This window comes from Xyrauchen texanus, chromosome 31 (assembly GCF_025860055.1).
Source record: "Xyrauchen texanus isolate HMW12.3.18 chromosome 31, RBS_HiC_50CHRs, whole genome shotgun sequence".
Taxonomy (NCBI): Eukaryota; Metazoa; Chordata; class Actinopteri; order Cypriniformes; family Catostomidae; genus Xyrauchen; species Xyrauchen texanus.
This window is the reverse complement of record NC_068306.1, coordinates 24,367,753-24,385,302: the sequence shown is the minus strand read 5'-3', so window position 1 is coordinate 24,385,302 and position 17,550 is coordinate 24,367,753. Positions and strand designations below refer to the sequence as shown.

Sequence of the window (17,550 nt, the reverse complement as noted above, 5' to 3'; positions counted from 1 at the left end):
TTTGTTGGCTCTGATTCATTTTAAGGAGAACCATTGAACCCATATATGAAGTGCACAACTGATTAAGTAACATAAAATATATTACCTGACCGAGCATTATACTCTGGACTGTGTTACAGCATGCTGCATACCTCTCAGCAGTTTTGCAGCAACTGCAATTTATCCTTTGGGGTAAAAAAAAAAAACGATTTCACCTGCCTCTCACTGACAGAGTTATCTTGATTTATGACAGGCTGCTCTTTCAGACTTTTCAGCTCAGTAAAGTGAAATTCAGAGTTAATCTCCCATGAGCACAATGATAAAACCATACAGATTATAAAGAAGTTTTCAAACTGTCAATCAAAGGATACTCTCTTCAAATTGTGTTGATGTAGCTGCAGGGTTAAAGTTTCTCTCAATTGCACTGTTAAATTACCCTGAACATGTTTTAGAGAAACCAGTGCCTGCAGGAGGGATGCTTGGGCCTATGACATATGAGCTGCTACAGCAAATCGTCATCAACCCACCATTCCTTCACAGAGCTGTGTATTTAAAGTGCAAAGTGGGAGTGAGGCCTGGATCCCAGCTCTGTGTGCAGACATGACAGACACAAGCTTGTGTATCAGTGGAGGAGCCGTCAGATTTAGAGGCACCTATGGAGGCAACCGTCTGTTCTCCGGAGCTAGGGGCAGTGGCATGAGCATGTCACTGTCCCACTCACTTGGCATCGGAAGAGGAGCTGGAGTTGGTTTTGGGACTGGAGCTAGTGCAGGAGCAGGGCTAGGAATTGGTCTTGGAGGAGGGCTTGGCTTGGGTACAGGAGGAGCCAGAGCAGCAGGGTTTAGGGCTGGCATAGCTCAGAGCCCGTCTTGAGGGCAGAGTCTTCAAAATTGGATGCTATGGTTTCAACCCATCCTTCATCAGTTCTACCACCACAGTGGATGCACACATTGGTCCAGTGCCCAGCATCGTTCCAACGCTCCGCTCCCCAGACACAGTGCAGGTCACTCACATGAAGGAGAAGGAGGAGCTGCAGGCCCTCATTGACAAATTTGCGTCTTTCATTGATAAGGTCAATCACAAGCATTCTAAGCCAATATCCACTAATACTGTACTTTTTCTTTGAGAAAGCATTCATTTAGGCATGTTTACACCTCTAATCCACACTAGAACATTGTTTTCCTTTTGAAAATGCACTCCATTAATGCATAGTACTTTGGAAAATGAAGATTTTCAAACTAAATTTGTTTTCAAACAAAAATGGATTAGTGTTTTTGTTTAAAATATTCAATATAATCAAATAAGGAAAGCGGCATTCTAGTGTGTATAAGAGGGGTAAAAGGATCGAATGCGTTTTCATTTTTAAACGTTTATCTCTCATCCACACTAGGCATTTTCTTCAGAAACGCTCTCCATTAATGTATTTGGAAAATAATGATGTTAGGAAACAAAAAATGGATTACTGTGGATGTGGCCTCTGTTAACTCATGCTCAAGTAATGGAAAAAAATTAGAAAGTAGAAAGTAAATTCACTGCTTTCATGAACTACAAACTAAAAATAATTCACTGAGGCATGAAAATAGTTATTTAAAAACAAAATGAAATACCAAGGATGAAACAAATTCATTAAAACTTACCTTAATAAAAATCAAGTGACAAGCTCTAATAACTGGATAGAGTATCTCTGGTTGGTATTTCTGACTATGACTTTGACACTGACCACAGGCCGGTCTCTAGAGCAGCGCAATGCAGTAGTTAAAGCCAAGATTTCCATGTTTACCAACCCAGAGAAGGGCGGACCAGCAAGCACTTCCATCCTTCTCACCTCTGCCATCGGAACATCACAGCTACTAAAGAGGCCATCATCGCTGAGATAGAGCACTATAAAGGCATTATTGATGATTTGCAGGCCATGTGAGTCCACCTCGATCTCTGAGTCTCTCTTCACTAAAGAATTAACCTGCACTCATGAATAATAAAAATGACCTTTGTTCAAGAAACCCTACAATCTTTGCCTTAGCACTAAAAGCTATTTTTTTTAAGCTCTTTTATCTTTCAATTAAATGTTCATTACATTTAAATGCAGTAGTAATTACATATGCAATTATAGTCCACTAAACTGCTGTACAATTATATTAGTTCTGCTTATTGGCACTTTGTGGTTTGTTCTTAAGACTGTTTGACATAACACCACATCTGTATTGGTAAATTCATTGTACTGTCATGGGTAAAGCATTTGAAGTTTCTCAAATTAGTATTTATATCTTATACCACCTGCTTAGGTGATTATTACAGATATGATGTATATCACCTGTGCAGCAAAGTACCAGCCACAATTGTATACATGCACCTGCACATTCTCTCCTTTACTATCTCAGGTATGAAGAGGAAACGGCTCAAACCAAAACTCTGGAAATGGATTGGACTACACTGAAAGAGGTATGAAAATATGAAGTCAATTCAACCTCACCCAGATCTATCCCACAGAGTGCTAGATTGCTCACTTTTACAAATTCTCCTCCATTAGGATGTGGACAATCTCTACCTTACCATCTTTGAATTGCAAACCAGCATCGCAGGATTGGAAGATCAGATTGCTCTATCCATGCAGGTGTATGATGCTGTAAGTGAACAGTCATTTAGAAAAGCTTTTACTGTCTGCAATACCTCCACTTATTACAGCATGCCTCCCTTTATTTCAGAAGAATTTTAGGCAGTGAGTTAAAATGGATCATTAACTGTACCAATGCCTTAAGCATGTATATTTGTATGTGTGAAAGAGCTGAGAACCATTGTGACTGGTGGTATGAAGTCAGCAGATTCCATTTCCGTGGATAACACAGCCCAGGCACTGGATCTGACCACAGCGATAACTGAAGTCAAATCTCTCTATGAAACCCTGGCTCAATGCAGCAAACAGGACACCCTCCTCTCAGTGCTAGACAGTGTATGAAATTTCAGCTCTTTAATACTGCACAAACGATATTTAGAATGATACCTAATGAATATGTTAGGGAATAGAAATTATTGTAGTGTTATTTTGTACTCATGTACATTTAGTCACATCCTTACATGACTATTTGGATCATGATTGTCTTGTAAAGTCAGAATCAATTAATCTTTTGCCAACTGCTTCCCCCAAGTGGCGAGTCAGTCTGTTGCAGCTGTGTTGATGCCACCACATTTGCTTTTGGACATGCTGAGATCAAACCACAACCTCTTTTCTCCTTTAATGGATGTACAGCTCTCCATGATGTCTGTATCCACTCAACCCTGTTCTCAGACACTCACCGAAGCCAAGGAGGAGTTGAGAGTTTACAAACTACAGATTGACTATGTGCAGACGGAGATTGAGAGGCTCAAATCCTTGGTGTGTATTTGAACAAAGGCTGGCAATTCATTGCAGTTATTTTAGTGCAATTAATACAATTAAAAGTAATTGCCAATATTTAATAAGCACATCATCATGTTCATATTTTAATTATTTATTTTAAGATACACTTTGTAATTTTTTCCTCATTAAAGATTGTAAGAATTAAATAGTAATTTTAAAACTAATGTATAAAATCATGTCAACTCACATGAAATGAAGACTCCAGTCATATCATTAACCTTATAAAAACTGTTTTATTCTACATAGAGTGGGTCCCTTCATGGGGGCTGCCATGTTAACATCACATGACCTACTACTCGCTTAAAGGAATAGTTCACTTCAAAATGAAAAATTTCTCATAATTTACTCATCATACATCCCAGATGTGTATGACATTCTTTCTTCTGCAGAACACAAATGAAGATTTTTAGAAGAATATTTCACAGCTGTAGGTCCGTACAATACAAGTGAATAGTGGCCTGAACTTTGAAGCTCACAAAAAGCAAATAAAGTGATCATAAAAGTAACCCATATGACTCCAGTGGTTTAACCCCGTAAACCTCCATTTCTTTTGAAGCATAATAGATGTGTGTGAGAAACAGATCAACATTTAAGTCCTTTTCTTGCTAAAAATCTCCACTTTCACTTTCACTTCCACATTTTTTTGTGTGTTCTTGGTGTGCATTGCCACCTAATTTTCGGGGCTGGTCATGGGTGGATATTTATAGTAAAAAAGGACTTAAATATTGATCTGTTTCTCACCCACAACTGTCATATAGCTTCTGAAGAAATTGATTTAACAACTGGAGTCAAATGAATTACCTTTATGATGCATTTATGTGAATTTCATCACTACTTGCAAAGAATCTTTGTCATATACATCTGAGATGGTATGATGGTGAGTAAAATATTAAAGAATAACACTTTTGGGTTAACTATTCCTTTAATATCAATAACCTCCCTGTCATTGGACACATACACTCATGGATTAAATTATTATTTCACCTGGGGGGAATTTCCATAAACCCCCTAGACTGCAGTGGGATATTTTGGGGAATAATTGATGTTCTCTTCAATGACAGACCTTGCAGATGGAGTCTCAGGTGGATGAGGCAAAGTGTCACTCCAACTGTCACACAGAGACATACCAGGAACAAGTTCTCACCCACAAGTCTCAGCTTGATGATATCAGGAAGGTAAAACAATTGTTTTTAAAAATCTTAATATTGTATAATTTCATTTTCAATAAAAATTAAAACTGATCTGTTTAATTAACCTCACAAACATGTCACGTACACTCCTTTTCCCCCCAGCAAATTACTCATTATGGTCAAGAATATCAGGAACTCCTTGCCAGCAAAATGTCCCTGGATGTTGAAATCACAGCTTATAAGAAACTGATGGACAGTGAGGAGAACAGTTGCTGGAGATTAGACCTGAATATGATTCATTACACACTCAACAATTACACATAACACATGATGAGTGTACTGTATCTCTCTGGTTGATTAGATTGAAATCTGGAGGTGGTGTCACCGTGCACATGTCGAAGACGGCAGTAGGAGGAGGTGCAAATGGAGTAGGTTTAGGCCTGTCTGCAGGAGGTGCAGGTCTGGGTGGAGGTGCAGGTCTCAGTCTTGGAAGTGGATTTGGCCTGGGTGGAAGCTTAGGGGGAGGTTTAGGACTGGGACTTGGTGGAGGACTTGGCTTTGGTGCAGGAAGAAGTTACATGTCCTCTAGCCTGAGCAGCAACGCTTGTAAGTATTCAGTGATTGTCAACACTTATACATGTAGGCTACACTATAAATAGTATATGAGTAATTGGCACATAACATACCCATGGACTTTGTATCACAAAAATGTATGTGAATGAATTTAATATCTATATGAATGCATAAAGTAAAACAATTTTTAGGTGAAGTAGCAAGTCACAGTTTCTTTTCATTTTTAATCCCCTTGAAGAAAACTGATATATGGGGATATATTAACATATATTTGTGTGTTCGTATATTTGTACATATTTAATTTTATTTAGGAAAATATTTGTTACATACTGTACATGTAAACAGCTATTATGAAATATATATTGCATATACTGTATAAGTATGTGATTTGTTTTATCAGTAAAAATCTAAATACAAGAACCTACATGTGTTACAAGATACGCACATGCTTTTTTACATGTATTGCTTAACTTTACATCAGATTACTGTATGGTTCACCTTTTACCTTTATTCATTTATTTTAAATGGCCCTGTGGTGTGACCCATTTTTAAAAGTACAAATATATAAATAAATATAATATAAACATATATTTGTAGTCTCTCAATTAATATAAGGTCATAAAAGCAGCACACTTTTTAGCAAACTTCAGCATGTCACCTGACTTGGATGTATTTGTCAAATACCCACATACCCATATCTGCAGTAATCTGCATAACTTCCTGTCAATCACTTGATCAGATCTCAAATGTGAATAACCTTTTAAATCATCTCTGGCAATGATGGCGCTCACAAAGATATATTGCGGTGAAGTGTCATAATCGCTTCTGAAAATGTATTGTTGCTGTTTCCATTGTGTTCGGACAGTGTCTTCTGCTGTTTACTGAAGATTTACAACCTCCACATTCTGAGTATCAATGAATGGGACACTGAGAAAGCCAACCACCCCGCTGCATAGAAAACAACTCCCATGAGCTCACAGACTTTGATCGATTTAACCCCATCTGTATTCCCTATGTTATATTGTATTGTCTAATGAGGCCTAACCCTAATTCTGGGTAAATGTGAACATCAGAAGAATCACAAAATTGTTAATTGTTTTTGCAAGGTTTGTTTATGAATCACTTCCTGCCATAATAAAAATAATTCCATCCTGGTTATTACTGAGGAAAACTGTCAAACTTTGTTTTTATTTACCTTTAATCTAATAATTAGTGTTTCCCCTTACCCCTTTTGACCAATACATTTCCATTACCTCTCCAGTCGTTTGTGATTACTGGATAAGGATTTTTTCAAATAATTTTGATTCAGTTTGACAAAGAATTATCTGATTTGTAAATTGGTTTTCCATATTCACAGACTCAAAAGAGCTAATTTAGGACAACACATCAGAGCAAGTTTTACTCTGAACAAGATCACAAAATCTAGCCGTTTGGAATATTTTAGAGCAGAAATTTTAGCATGACTTTTAATACAGGCACAGGCCTTGAAAACACTTCAAAACAAGATTTGTTTGTATTTTTCCTAGAACGTGGCCATTATATATACATACAAAGTGTATATTTTACAAGTAGCTATATAAAATAGATACATACGATAAATTTGCTGTATATAAAATATATTTTATATTTTCTTTTTAAAAAGTGAATTCTGATAAAATCCTATCGTTACATAGGCGTTTTATGAATTCGGTTAGACCACAGCAGTGATTGTTTTAACATTCTTAGCCTAACATCAATTAAAAATCTATATAAGATTATTTTTAAATGTTACACCATTTTTGTATTGGAAAACAGTGTTATAGTACAAATAAAAAGTGGAAAAAACATACCCACACACCACCTACATACTCTGTCACCTTAAATGTCATTAATACTACATAATGAGACATAACCACAGCATCTTGACAACATTAAACCAGCTTTCACAGTTATTCAATAAACTATTCGACATATGTCAGTTCATTATAGTGAACTCAGAGTCTGAAAGATTCATCCTTTTGATTTTGCTCTGACATCACATTCTGCCCTAATTGAAGAAACAACCGACCATTTTGTACATCCTTCTCTGAATGGTTGCAACATTTTCTGTCACAAAACGCTAATGAAGAGTGCTGCATTTCAAAGACTCTTGATAGGTTTGACATTTAATGTATGACAGTAAACATACATTTAGCCGGTACACTTTGAACTACGAGTTTTCACCTCTGAGCAGCATGTGTTGCTGTGGGTTTGTGGTGGTCTCTTACTGGTGTCCAGCACTGTTCTGCACGGATGTGGTTAGATTCAGTTCAAGCAGGAAACACACGCGTTCATTCTGCTCTCCCATTTGTCTTTCATATGACTTCAAGAAATATTTATGAAAATGGAAGTGGACTGAGAGGCCTCGGTACAGGTTACTGCTCAGCTATTTATACTCCTTTCTAAATAATTCACTATGATTGAAAGAGAATTGCGCAATGATTTGTTTTTTTTCCTTTGCTCTTAGTTATGTGTTAGTTAGTTACAAGTCAGTAGTAACTGAAATAATTAACTGTGATGCAGCACACTAAGATGATGGATAAGAATGTCTAACATTTATTTATTTATTTTCACATTAAAAGACCTGTCATTAAGAATGAATGTTTTGATTGATTACATAAATTTCATCCTGTGCTTCAGTTTTCAAAATTGAGCACTTGTGCACTTACACTTTGTTCCACTGTGTCAGATTTGTATCTGGGATAATGATCTGTAAGTGAATAGATAACATTGCAATTTCTAATTTCCTCATTATCATTTGAAAAACAATCTGATCGATATTAGAAGACTAATAAAGACCAAATGATGTCGTTTTTTTACTATGACGTTCAAGAGAAAAATTATTTTGTTTCATATTTTTCAGTACAATGGTTGAAATCAACAGCCTGCAAGGAGCTCTCCTTGCCATCATTTCCCTGGCCTGCCTTTGTTGCATTTATGCCTTCTGTATGTGTTGTAAAAAGAAATTCAGTAAGTGGTCTATCTTTATTAATCTTTTGGTTTTAAAAATATTTTTTATATATATTTCATTTGTGGGCTTTAAAAGTAACCTTTTACATTTGCTCAGACTGCCAAGCTGTTTGTGTCTTTCTAATTTGGCAATATTTTTTATTTTGAGCTGTTCAACAAGAGGACAACATACTGTATAACCAAGACATATTGTAAGTAAAGTGCTCTTGGTTTTTTGGGATGTATTTTATCTGTTGGCTCCTTTTAATTTATACAAAAAAAAGTGTTTGCAAAGAATGGATTCTGATGTACTGTACAGCACTATTTCAAACTAATAATAATTTTTCACTTTCAGCGATCAAGATGGCACATTTGTTATGCATCCTACAACAGGTAAAAAGTAAAAATCAAACCCAATATATGTGGTAGCTAATTCTCATAATGACAGATTGTATTGCACAGTGTTCGACTTTATAGAATACATTACATACGATACAGAATCTTTTCTGTCAGAAGAAGGGTGAAATACAAAATATATTCTTTGCCAGACAAGAATTAGATTTTATTTATATTCTGTCTGTTTTCCAGTGATTAGACCAAACAAGATCTCTACAGAGAGTTCTTCCACATCGAGGTAAGATACTTTGATCCAGCCAAAGTATCATATTTTAATTATTTGTATTCCCATAGCATCTTTTATTTTCATTTCCACTTTATCTAAAATATCACATTACTTAAGTAGGGGGGAAATTGTACACAATTGTAAACATTCAGTGGCTGTGATGCTGCATAACTGCCGAATATCAGAAACTTAAAAAATCTCTATCAACGTCTTATGGACAAAAACAACTTAACTGTTAATTTGTATTCACAGGCAATCTACATCTATGTTAAATAGCACTCCAAATAGTAAGAATCGTCTAATTAAAATTTGCATTGCAACCGTTATCTTTGTGGAGATAATTTATGAAAATTAATTTTCAATTTTGGATGACTGTTATTTTACCTGTATCCCTGGAGATGGCAAAAGCCGTTATCAGAACGTCTCAAATCGTAAGTGTCATCATTATGACAATCTTTAGACTTTACTTTTAATGAATATAAAGTTTTAAATGCAATAATATAATGCACCACATTTTGCTTGTAGCAGCTGGCACCTTTGAACCGACATATGTGTGAGTATTTTTTATTTTTTTTCACATGGCTATGAGGAAAACAAGTCCGATGATAATAATAATAATAAAATACTTTTTGGAACAAAAGTATTATATAAGCTTAATAAAAACAAGTTACAATTTCAACTAACTTAGGTTACTTACTGTACATGTAGGCCTACTTTACATAACTTACACAATAATACATTCCTTAATCTGTATGCGTGCTTTAAATATGCAACACTTTTTGATTTTCATAGGGATCCAATTCCAGAATCCCTTTATGTAAACGACGACGACCCAGGTAAGCATGTGCTGATAATTGTCACTGTCTAAAACCTTTTGCACACCACTTGTTTTCTCAGTTGAGTTAAAAGAAGAAAAAAAAATTAGGTCACTGTTATAGTGGACACCTATGAACTTGTAAAGATATGAAAACCCTCTAGGTGTTAAATAGAGAACGTCTGTTTTAAACACTGTTAAACAGGATGCCACAAGTCACAAACTTGCTGCTAATAAAAAAAAAAGCACAAATGAATGGAAAAGTTAAGATACTTAAAAGAATTTCTTTTAATGAAATGCTCATTCTCATACGCAGATACATACCAAAATGTAATTCAACATGACCCAGGTTGGTGTTTTAAGTCATTCTGTTTCTTGTTTTCTTAATTGAAAATTATTATGTGTAGCAATCTTTTAATAACTAATCAATAGGTCAATAATAAAAATAAATACTTTGGTAACACTTTACAATAAGGTTCCTTTTGTTAACATTATTAATTAGATAACGATTAGATTAGATAACGAACTAAAAATGAATTATATTTTTACAGCATACATTAATCTTTATTTGTCCATTTCAGCATATACTAATTAATTGTGTAATATATATATATATATATATATATATATATATATATATATATATATATATATATATATATGTATTCTTTTTTAACAGTTAATTGCACTATGAACATTTTTATGAAATGTGATTTTTATGCTAACAAACATTAACAAAGATTAATAAATGCTGTAAAAAAAGACATTGTTAGTACATGATATCAAATGCATTAACCAATGTTAACAAATGGAACCTTATTGTAAAAAATTACCAATATACTGTATTATCATGCTTACAAGATCAGTAGTTTATGTACATTCAAATATGACATGCATTTAAGCTATTTATATTACATATAAACATTTTCTGAATATGTTAGATTCATATTAAAAAAAAAATGTCACTTGTCATTTGATGACATGGTATCTACACATTATTTTTGTATAAAGTTCAACTCTTGACACATTGCCTGTGATGTTTCAGCAGATATCTATAGTTATGAAAATGCTGATATTCTGAACAACAGACCTGAGGAAGGTAAGAATTGTTCATTATTCCATTTGATGATGAAGCATTTTTACTATAAATTTTTCATGAAACAGCACCGCTCACTTTGTTCTTTCCTTTAGATACATTCGAATCAGAATATATGAATACTTGAAGTGAATGTTGCCTGAACGCAAGCTAGTGGCTGAAATGGGACTCCAGTTGGATTAAACTTAAATATTTGGAACTAATACACATTTTGACTTTAATATGGAAAGAGGTTTCTAGCTTTGATCATATTTGTATGTTGGTGAACATTTAACAATAGCATAGCTCTGTGTGTATACACTTACTTTACTCCAATAAAAGAGTAAAGATCAAACAGCTTTAAATTAACTTTGTAATTTATCAGCTGATCTCAAGTTAATTAACTTGTGGTCGAGAGATGTTTTTCATATGGCAGATACCAATACCTACATGCCTTTATACAAACAAATTACTTACAGCAAATGAGACATACAAAATTGCTGAAATGAACACGGACTGTACTCAATATTTACTCAAAAATAAAGTCTTTATGTGCCTGGCTGATACATCACTGAAATATGAACAACAAGGCTGTAGAAAATGCATTTTATTCAACACAAGCAATTCATGTATATGGAGGCTGTATACCAAGAGCTGTACAGTGAAAATAATGCAGATATTTCAGATGTGAAAATTGAAGATGTGTAACCTGTCCCTCCCATCATTTGTAAACCAAAAGGCTTTTGGGGGTGGGGAGGCAGTTTAAGAAACATTATATAAAACACAAACCAAAAGGCCAAATCAAGCTCATCAGGCTTCTGCCTGTATATTTAGTAACGTGTTTGCCTCTGCTCTTAATAGAAGCACTTGGGTCTCAAAACAGCAGCCCCTAGAATAGGGTCTCCTCTTCTGCTATATTTCTAACATGTGGTAGTACAACTACTGGAGTGAACTTAATAATCATCCATTGCTACAGAGCTTCGAATTTGGCGCAAAAAACAAACAAATAGTAATATGCTGCAAGCTAGCTTTCACCTTTAACAGCTCAAAACAAAAACATTGAAAAAGGATAATTTACAAACATCAAAATAGTTTTACATTTTTATTACTGCAGATTTTCATTTTTACAATTCTGATTCTAATATTTTTCATAACATAAAAAAAAAAAAAGTCTTAGAACAAGTACTGGTAGTTTAAGAACAAGAAGGAAACAGACTAAAGTTGATTATTTGATAAATCTGCTCTTGACTTTAGCTGGCATCAGGTGCTGCAGTCTTGCTGCACAGTCGGCCAAGTAGACCAGCCATCTGTAATAGAGAGTTCACCCCTTCGGCCACTTTCATATGGGTGTAGCCAATCTCCTGAGGAATCACAAGTATGATTTAGGATTTCTGCAGGTTTTATGAAGCTAAATGTAAGAATTTATAAAAGACCTTTTTAAGACCAACTAAAGAAAATTTACAAACACGATCCTGTTAAGTTTACATACCCTTGGTTTCTAATATGATGTGTTGCTTTGTCCTGAGCAGTGAAGATGTCCACTTTTCTTAAGAAAAAACCCAACTACAGTAAAATTATTTGGTTCTCATTAAATTACTTCTGCACATTTGAGTTCTTTCCAACAGTGGCTATATACGAGGTCCAGATTTGGACAATTGAGTGACTAATCCACAACTATTACTAAAGATGCAAACAATTATTGATGCTCAAGAAGGCAACATAAGAAGGACCAAGGGGTGCAAACATTTGAACTGTATGATTTGTGTAAATAAGAGTACATTTTATGTTATGTAGCTTTTGAAGCGCAGTACTACATAAAAAAATATAATCTCTTATTGGCTATTTGTATACATTCTGAAAGGGGTGTGGAAATTTATAAAAACAAAAGGGTTATGCAAACTTCTGCACTAAACTGTATAGGCTATATAGTTTGTGAAAATGTATATTTTATTTTAGATTTAGTTTTTTCACAATTTAACCACATTTTAGCTTTTTTTATTTAAATGTACAAATTCCATGTAGCCTATCCTATCCATATGATGTCATATTGCATGTGTAATCATGAAATGACCTCCCATAAATTCTCAACATTGTAACCAAAAATTTACATTTTCCGGAAGGGCGAATTAAGACTTTTTATGTGGAAACCCTGTGATTACGATCACATTGGATGCTGTTTTTCGTTTTGTTTTAATTGAATTTTGAGATGCAAGCAAAAGAAATCCAATCCATCCCAATCTTGAAAAAAATAACCATCCTATTGTCTTAAGAAACTGCATGCCATTTTTGGCTGTTTTGAAAATCATTAAAAATGCATAAATTCTTGATTAAGGTCCAACGAATCTAAAGACCCCCCTTTATGTTTTATTGTGAAACATGTGCTGAAGGAAACACATTTCCCTCTGCCTAACTGCACTCTGTGGATGTTGCATTCTCTGAATGAAGACCTTTTAACAACTATGCATAATTATGTGCACGTATACTGTATACATGCACAGCTAATCCAGGTACAAGGTAAACCTTATAAGAGGTAAAAAGTAAATTTCTCAGTTGTTTACACATCTTCACTGAATTATTGTTAGAAATTATGCATTAATGCATATTTGATGCTGTCGGGTTTTGAAGCAGATATGTAAACAAATGTATACTTCTGTTAATTAACTGTGTGCTGTTATTTTGTTCTAACCGGTAACCATTTGCAAAGGAGGCTGCGAAACTTCTGAACCAGAAAGAAAAACAAACTTTTTTGCTCAGAACAAACCGAAATGAAAAATTTCATTTTTAACCCCCGTTTTAAATTTGTATTTCTCTTAATCAATTCGAAACAAATATAAATGTTAATTTTGTTTGTTTTGATGGTCTTGACAAAGTCACAATGTTTTGTACCTGTGCAAAAAAAAACTTTAGTATTTATAATTCAAAAATGGCCCTTAAACAATAGAAAATTTAAGAACAGAATAGTAGGTCTGGTGTGTCCAATCTTTTGACTGGTAGTGTATTAGACACTTTAAGTGCAATACATACCTTAATATATTCCAGCTTCAAATATTCTGGCATATGTAAAGTCTTACAAACTCTAAATACATTTCCGATTATGTCCTCTGGTGAGTATCCTAGGGACCAAAGCTGCTCAATAATCTGAAGCATAAAGCAACACATTTCAATTTTAACCGGTGTTTGTTACTTCTTGTTAACATTACATTCATGCTGCATATCTGCAGAGGCAAATGTTTTGTTGTACCTTGTAGGCTTCATCAATGTTGGCATTGACACAGTTTTCAAGCATGCCTTTAACCAGCAGAGGATGTGGCTCATCACACACCTGCAGAAACAACATTGTTTGTACTTCACCAGATACATTTTATATCTAAATGTTTCAAAAATACAAAAACGGATAAAAATATACCTTGAACACATTTTCACTGTTGATGTAGCCAAATCCAGAATTTGTTGACTGCAGGTTATTCAGAGCCTGGTGAGCCAGATTACAGAAGTGATATTTGAGCAGTTCCTGGCAAGACACTATAATGTCACAATCAGTCACCCCGACTGACCTGTCTCATGTCTCCCTGAGCGGTGAAGATGATGGCCTCCAGGCCATCGTTGGTGACATGCAGGTTCTCCTTCTCCACCACCTCCATCAGACGCATCATGATCTGCTCGTCTCTGAGTTTGCTGTAACGCAGCACGGCGCAGCGGGACTGAATGGGCTCTGCAATCAAACCTCACTCTTTACTCAAAAAGACAATATGAACACACTCTGAATTATTCATATAAGAGCTGCGCTGGAATGTACTTTACCACAATGTTTTTAAGAGTTACAAATTAAAATGACATTATCAATTATAAAACAACATTTTTATTTGTATGTACCGGGCAGCTCACCTATGATCTTATCTGATGCATTACATGCCAGGGCAAAACGAGTGGTTTTGGAATATATCTCCATGGTTCTTCTCAAAGCCTGCTGGGCTCCATCTGTCATGCTTTTTTAGAAATGTAATAATGGACTTACCTAAACAGGTTTTTTTTTTCTACACATATGAATATGTTATTTCCATTATGATACCAAAGACTTCCCTTACCTGTCAGCCTCATCCAGAATGATGATCTTGTGACGACCTTTAGTTAGCGTGACTTTTTGCTGGGCAAACATTTTGATTTTGTTTCTCACTACATCTATTCCACTGAAATGAATAATGACATTCAAATTAAGCTCATTTCATGATTAATCAAGGGGTGAACTAAACTATATCTATTGCTGGAAGTGCAAAAGACTTATGCAACTGTTAAATGCAACTGCATTAGAAGCATTATATTCACCCAACACCATTTCTTTATGATGAGAAGCATTGGAAAACATTGCCGTGTGTATTTGTCAAAGACACAGGTACTTACCGGTCATTGGAGGCATTCAGCTCAAGCACAGCATCTTTCATGGCTGGACCCAGAAGAGCTCTAGCCAAACATAAAATGCTGGTAGTTTTTCCAGTACCAGGAGGACCCTAATATCAGATGTGGTCATTATATTGCATACTGACGAGTAATGTTTAAATTCACAAGGCACATGTGGGTGAAAGCATGTTTATAACTTACTGCAATAATAATGTTGGGCACATTTCCTTCTCTCGCAAACACCTGCAACAGTAAAACGGACATGTCATCGTTATTTACATTTCCATGTCTCTTCACACATATTAGGCAAGTCACTACGAGAAACATCAAATGTTGACATTTTGACCTCCAGTCTGCAGATGGTTTCTTCATTTCCCACAATTTCATTCAACTTCAGAGGTCTGTATTTTTCAACCCTGAAAGTAACAAACAGTTATGTCAGTTTATCAAAATGAAGACGCAACTTATCAGGTAATGCAGCTCGCTTGCAGTGAAACACTCTAGATTGGAAATAGTAGTGTGTGTGTGTGTGTGTGTGTGTGTGTGTGTGTGTGTGTGTGTGTGTGTGTGTGTGTGTGTGTGTGTGTGTGTGTGTGTGTGTGTATTTTTTTTTTATTATTATTATTATTATTTTTTAAGGATGTGAGATACTTTTTATACCGCCGACGCACAAACGTTTACGGGTGTCTCAAAACCTTGTGAGCTCCATGTCTAGACAGCATCTTGGCCATCACAGTGCTGCTTAAAATGCCGACAAGGTAAGTAACTCACAAGTTTTTGAGACACAACAGCCTTTAGCTGGCTAGCTTTAGCGACGCTCAATTTATCCACGACAATGCTACAAACAATACCATGGTAGATCATAAGAAGTCGTTGATGGTTTGGGTGCAGTATCGTCCTTTTTAGGCGGTTCAACGACTTGCTCACTGTCCGTCTCTTTCATTTCAATATCCATGTTGTCGGTAGTAACGCGTCTTCCCGCCACGAGAGGAGCAAAACAGAACCTGAAATGACATCACTTCCGTCCATTCGAGAGAGTGGAGGAGGGCATGTTTTGTGACGTTTTTAATCAGAACTTTATAAAATATTCATACATAATATACGTTTTTATATGACCTTTTCAGCTATTTTTCTATTTTTGATGTATTTTTTTTAATATTTATTTAAGTTTATTGCTGAGAGATTAACGTGTATTCAGCTTAGCATATATATAAACAATGCTTAAAAATGACCAATACATTGGTGACTACCCTCTTAAAGACGCACCTGTAATTGTTTCCATATTAAGTTTTACTTTTATATATATAGTTTAAGTGTTTTTGTATTGATCCACGGACAAAACGTTGAAAAAATGTTTTTAAAGAACATTCAGAAGACAAAAAAACTCAGATGTGATCAGGGGGCTTTTAAACAGCTGTATACCATATGTGCCATTGAAGAGATGGTAAGTCTATCCCTCACAGCCTCTTTGTCATTACCATTAAAAATCAAGGATTACACAACTGTGAAAAATGTCTAGGGATCACGTTTATGCTGACTGTCTGCTCTTTTTGGAGCTTCAATAATCACCATCAACTTACATTGTAAGGACCAACTGAACTAAAATGTATTGTTCTATTTTTCTTCAAATGTGTTCTGCTGAAGAAAGGAAGACATACACATGCCTGGGATGGCATGAGAGTGAGTAACAGTTTAGAGAATTGTAATTTTTCTGTGAACTATCCCTTTAACAGATCAGTTGACCTACTTGGTCATAGTTATGGATAAGAAGTGGAGAGGATAAGACGGTTTCCCAATCCAAACAGCTATGGTGTTGAAACTCCTAACCTTCAGAGCATCTGTGGCCAACCTAAAGTTTCTCACTGAGACAACTGAAATATATTATTCCTTTGCATTCAAATCTGGGCCATTGATCCTATTTCACTCAGTAGAATGAAAACATGAAGGTGATCATAACTTTCTCAGGTGCCCAATGCCAACTAAATTGATGATATTGATTGCATCAAGATCTGTGCCTGCATGTACAAACAAAGCAGCTACAGAACTGTTGAGGTCATTACATTAATACTCATGCCAAAAATGATGTCCTGGCTGCACCTTGACTCTACTGTGTGCTAAAAATCAGCAGGTAAAGCAAGCTCTCATTAAGCACCCCCCGAGAAGGACCAATGACACATGCAGTGAACTCAATTACCAGTTTTTGCTCAGATATTATTGCATAATTATACGGGTGTCAGTGGGCCAAACTCCAGACAGGATTATTCTTCTGGATTCAAAGTCTTCTAGGTGTAATTTATATTAGGAGTAACATTTAAAATTGTTATAATAATAATACAAAATATAATAATTATTATTATAAAAATAAAGATAATTAAAAAAATAATATAAAGTGCATATAAAAAACAACTTGTAATGAGAAAGTAGTTTTAGATGATGTCTGTAATGAGAGAAAGAGATGAGTAATCTGATCATCTGTTTGTTGAAATGGCAATGCATCACTGGATACAAAAGTGCAATACTGCACAATTTGGTGACAGGCGTCAATAGCACATTCTAATTTAGGTATATTTAGAAGAAGGTCACACCCAATGATACCTATGA

At 35.1% G+C, this 17,550-nt stretch overlaps 1 protein-coding gene, 1 long non-coding RNA gene and 1 pseudogene across 2 annotated transcripts; 2 read left to right on the top strand and 1 right to left on the bottom strand.

Moving 5' to 3' along the window:
- Positions 1-579: 579 nt before the first annotated feature.
- On the top strand, positions 580-9,212 carry LOC127624897 (thread biopolymer filament subunit alpha-like; annotated as a pseudogene).
- A 594-nt stretch (positions 9,213-9,806) lies between these two features.
- Positions 9,807-10,980, top strand: LOC127624556 (uncharacterized). The gene is made up of 3 exons (XR_007968193.1): positions 9,807-9,828; positions 10,525-10,578; positions 10,671-10,980. It is a non-coding gene; the product is annotated as an uncharacterized LOC127624556 (long non-coding RNA).
- A 191-nt stretch (positions 10,981-11,171) lies between these two features.
- LOC127625132 (replication factor C subunit 2-like) lies at positions 11,172-15,939 on the bottom strand. The gene is made up of 11 exons (XM_052100219.1): positions 15,801-15,939; positions 15,296-15,365; positions 15,151-15,192; positions 14,953-15,059; positions 14,640-14,741; positions 14,440-14,540; positions 14,109-14,266; positions 13,961-14,026; positions 13,796-13,876; positions 13,579-13,692; positions 11,172-11,915 (listed from the first exon to the last, which is right to left on the bottom strand). Exons 1-11 carry the CDS (start codon positions 15,902-15,904, stop codon positions 11,805-11,807), a joined length of 1,056 nt encoding a protein of 351 aa, XP_051956179.1. The 5' UTR covers positions 15,905-15,939; the 3' UTR covers positions 11,172-11,804.
- Positions 15,940-17,550: the final 1,611 nt, after the last annotated feature.

Excerpts from the sequence above, each read along its gene's own strand:
- LOC127625132 (XM_052100219.1), bottom strand. The coding sequence starts at position 15,904 with ATGGATATTGAAATGAAAGAGACGGACAGTGAGCAAGTCGTTGAACCG. Across the intron at positions 14,027-14,108 it reads CTCAGGGAGACATGAGACAG|GCTCTGAATAACCTGCAGTC; the intron begins GTCAGTCGGGGT and ends CTGGCTCACCAG. Across the intron at positions 13,693-13,795 it reads ACATTGATGAAGCCTACAAG|ATTATTGAGCAGCTTTGGTC; the intron begins GTACAACAAAAC and ends TTTATGCTTCAG.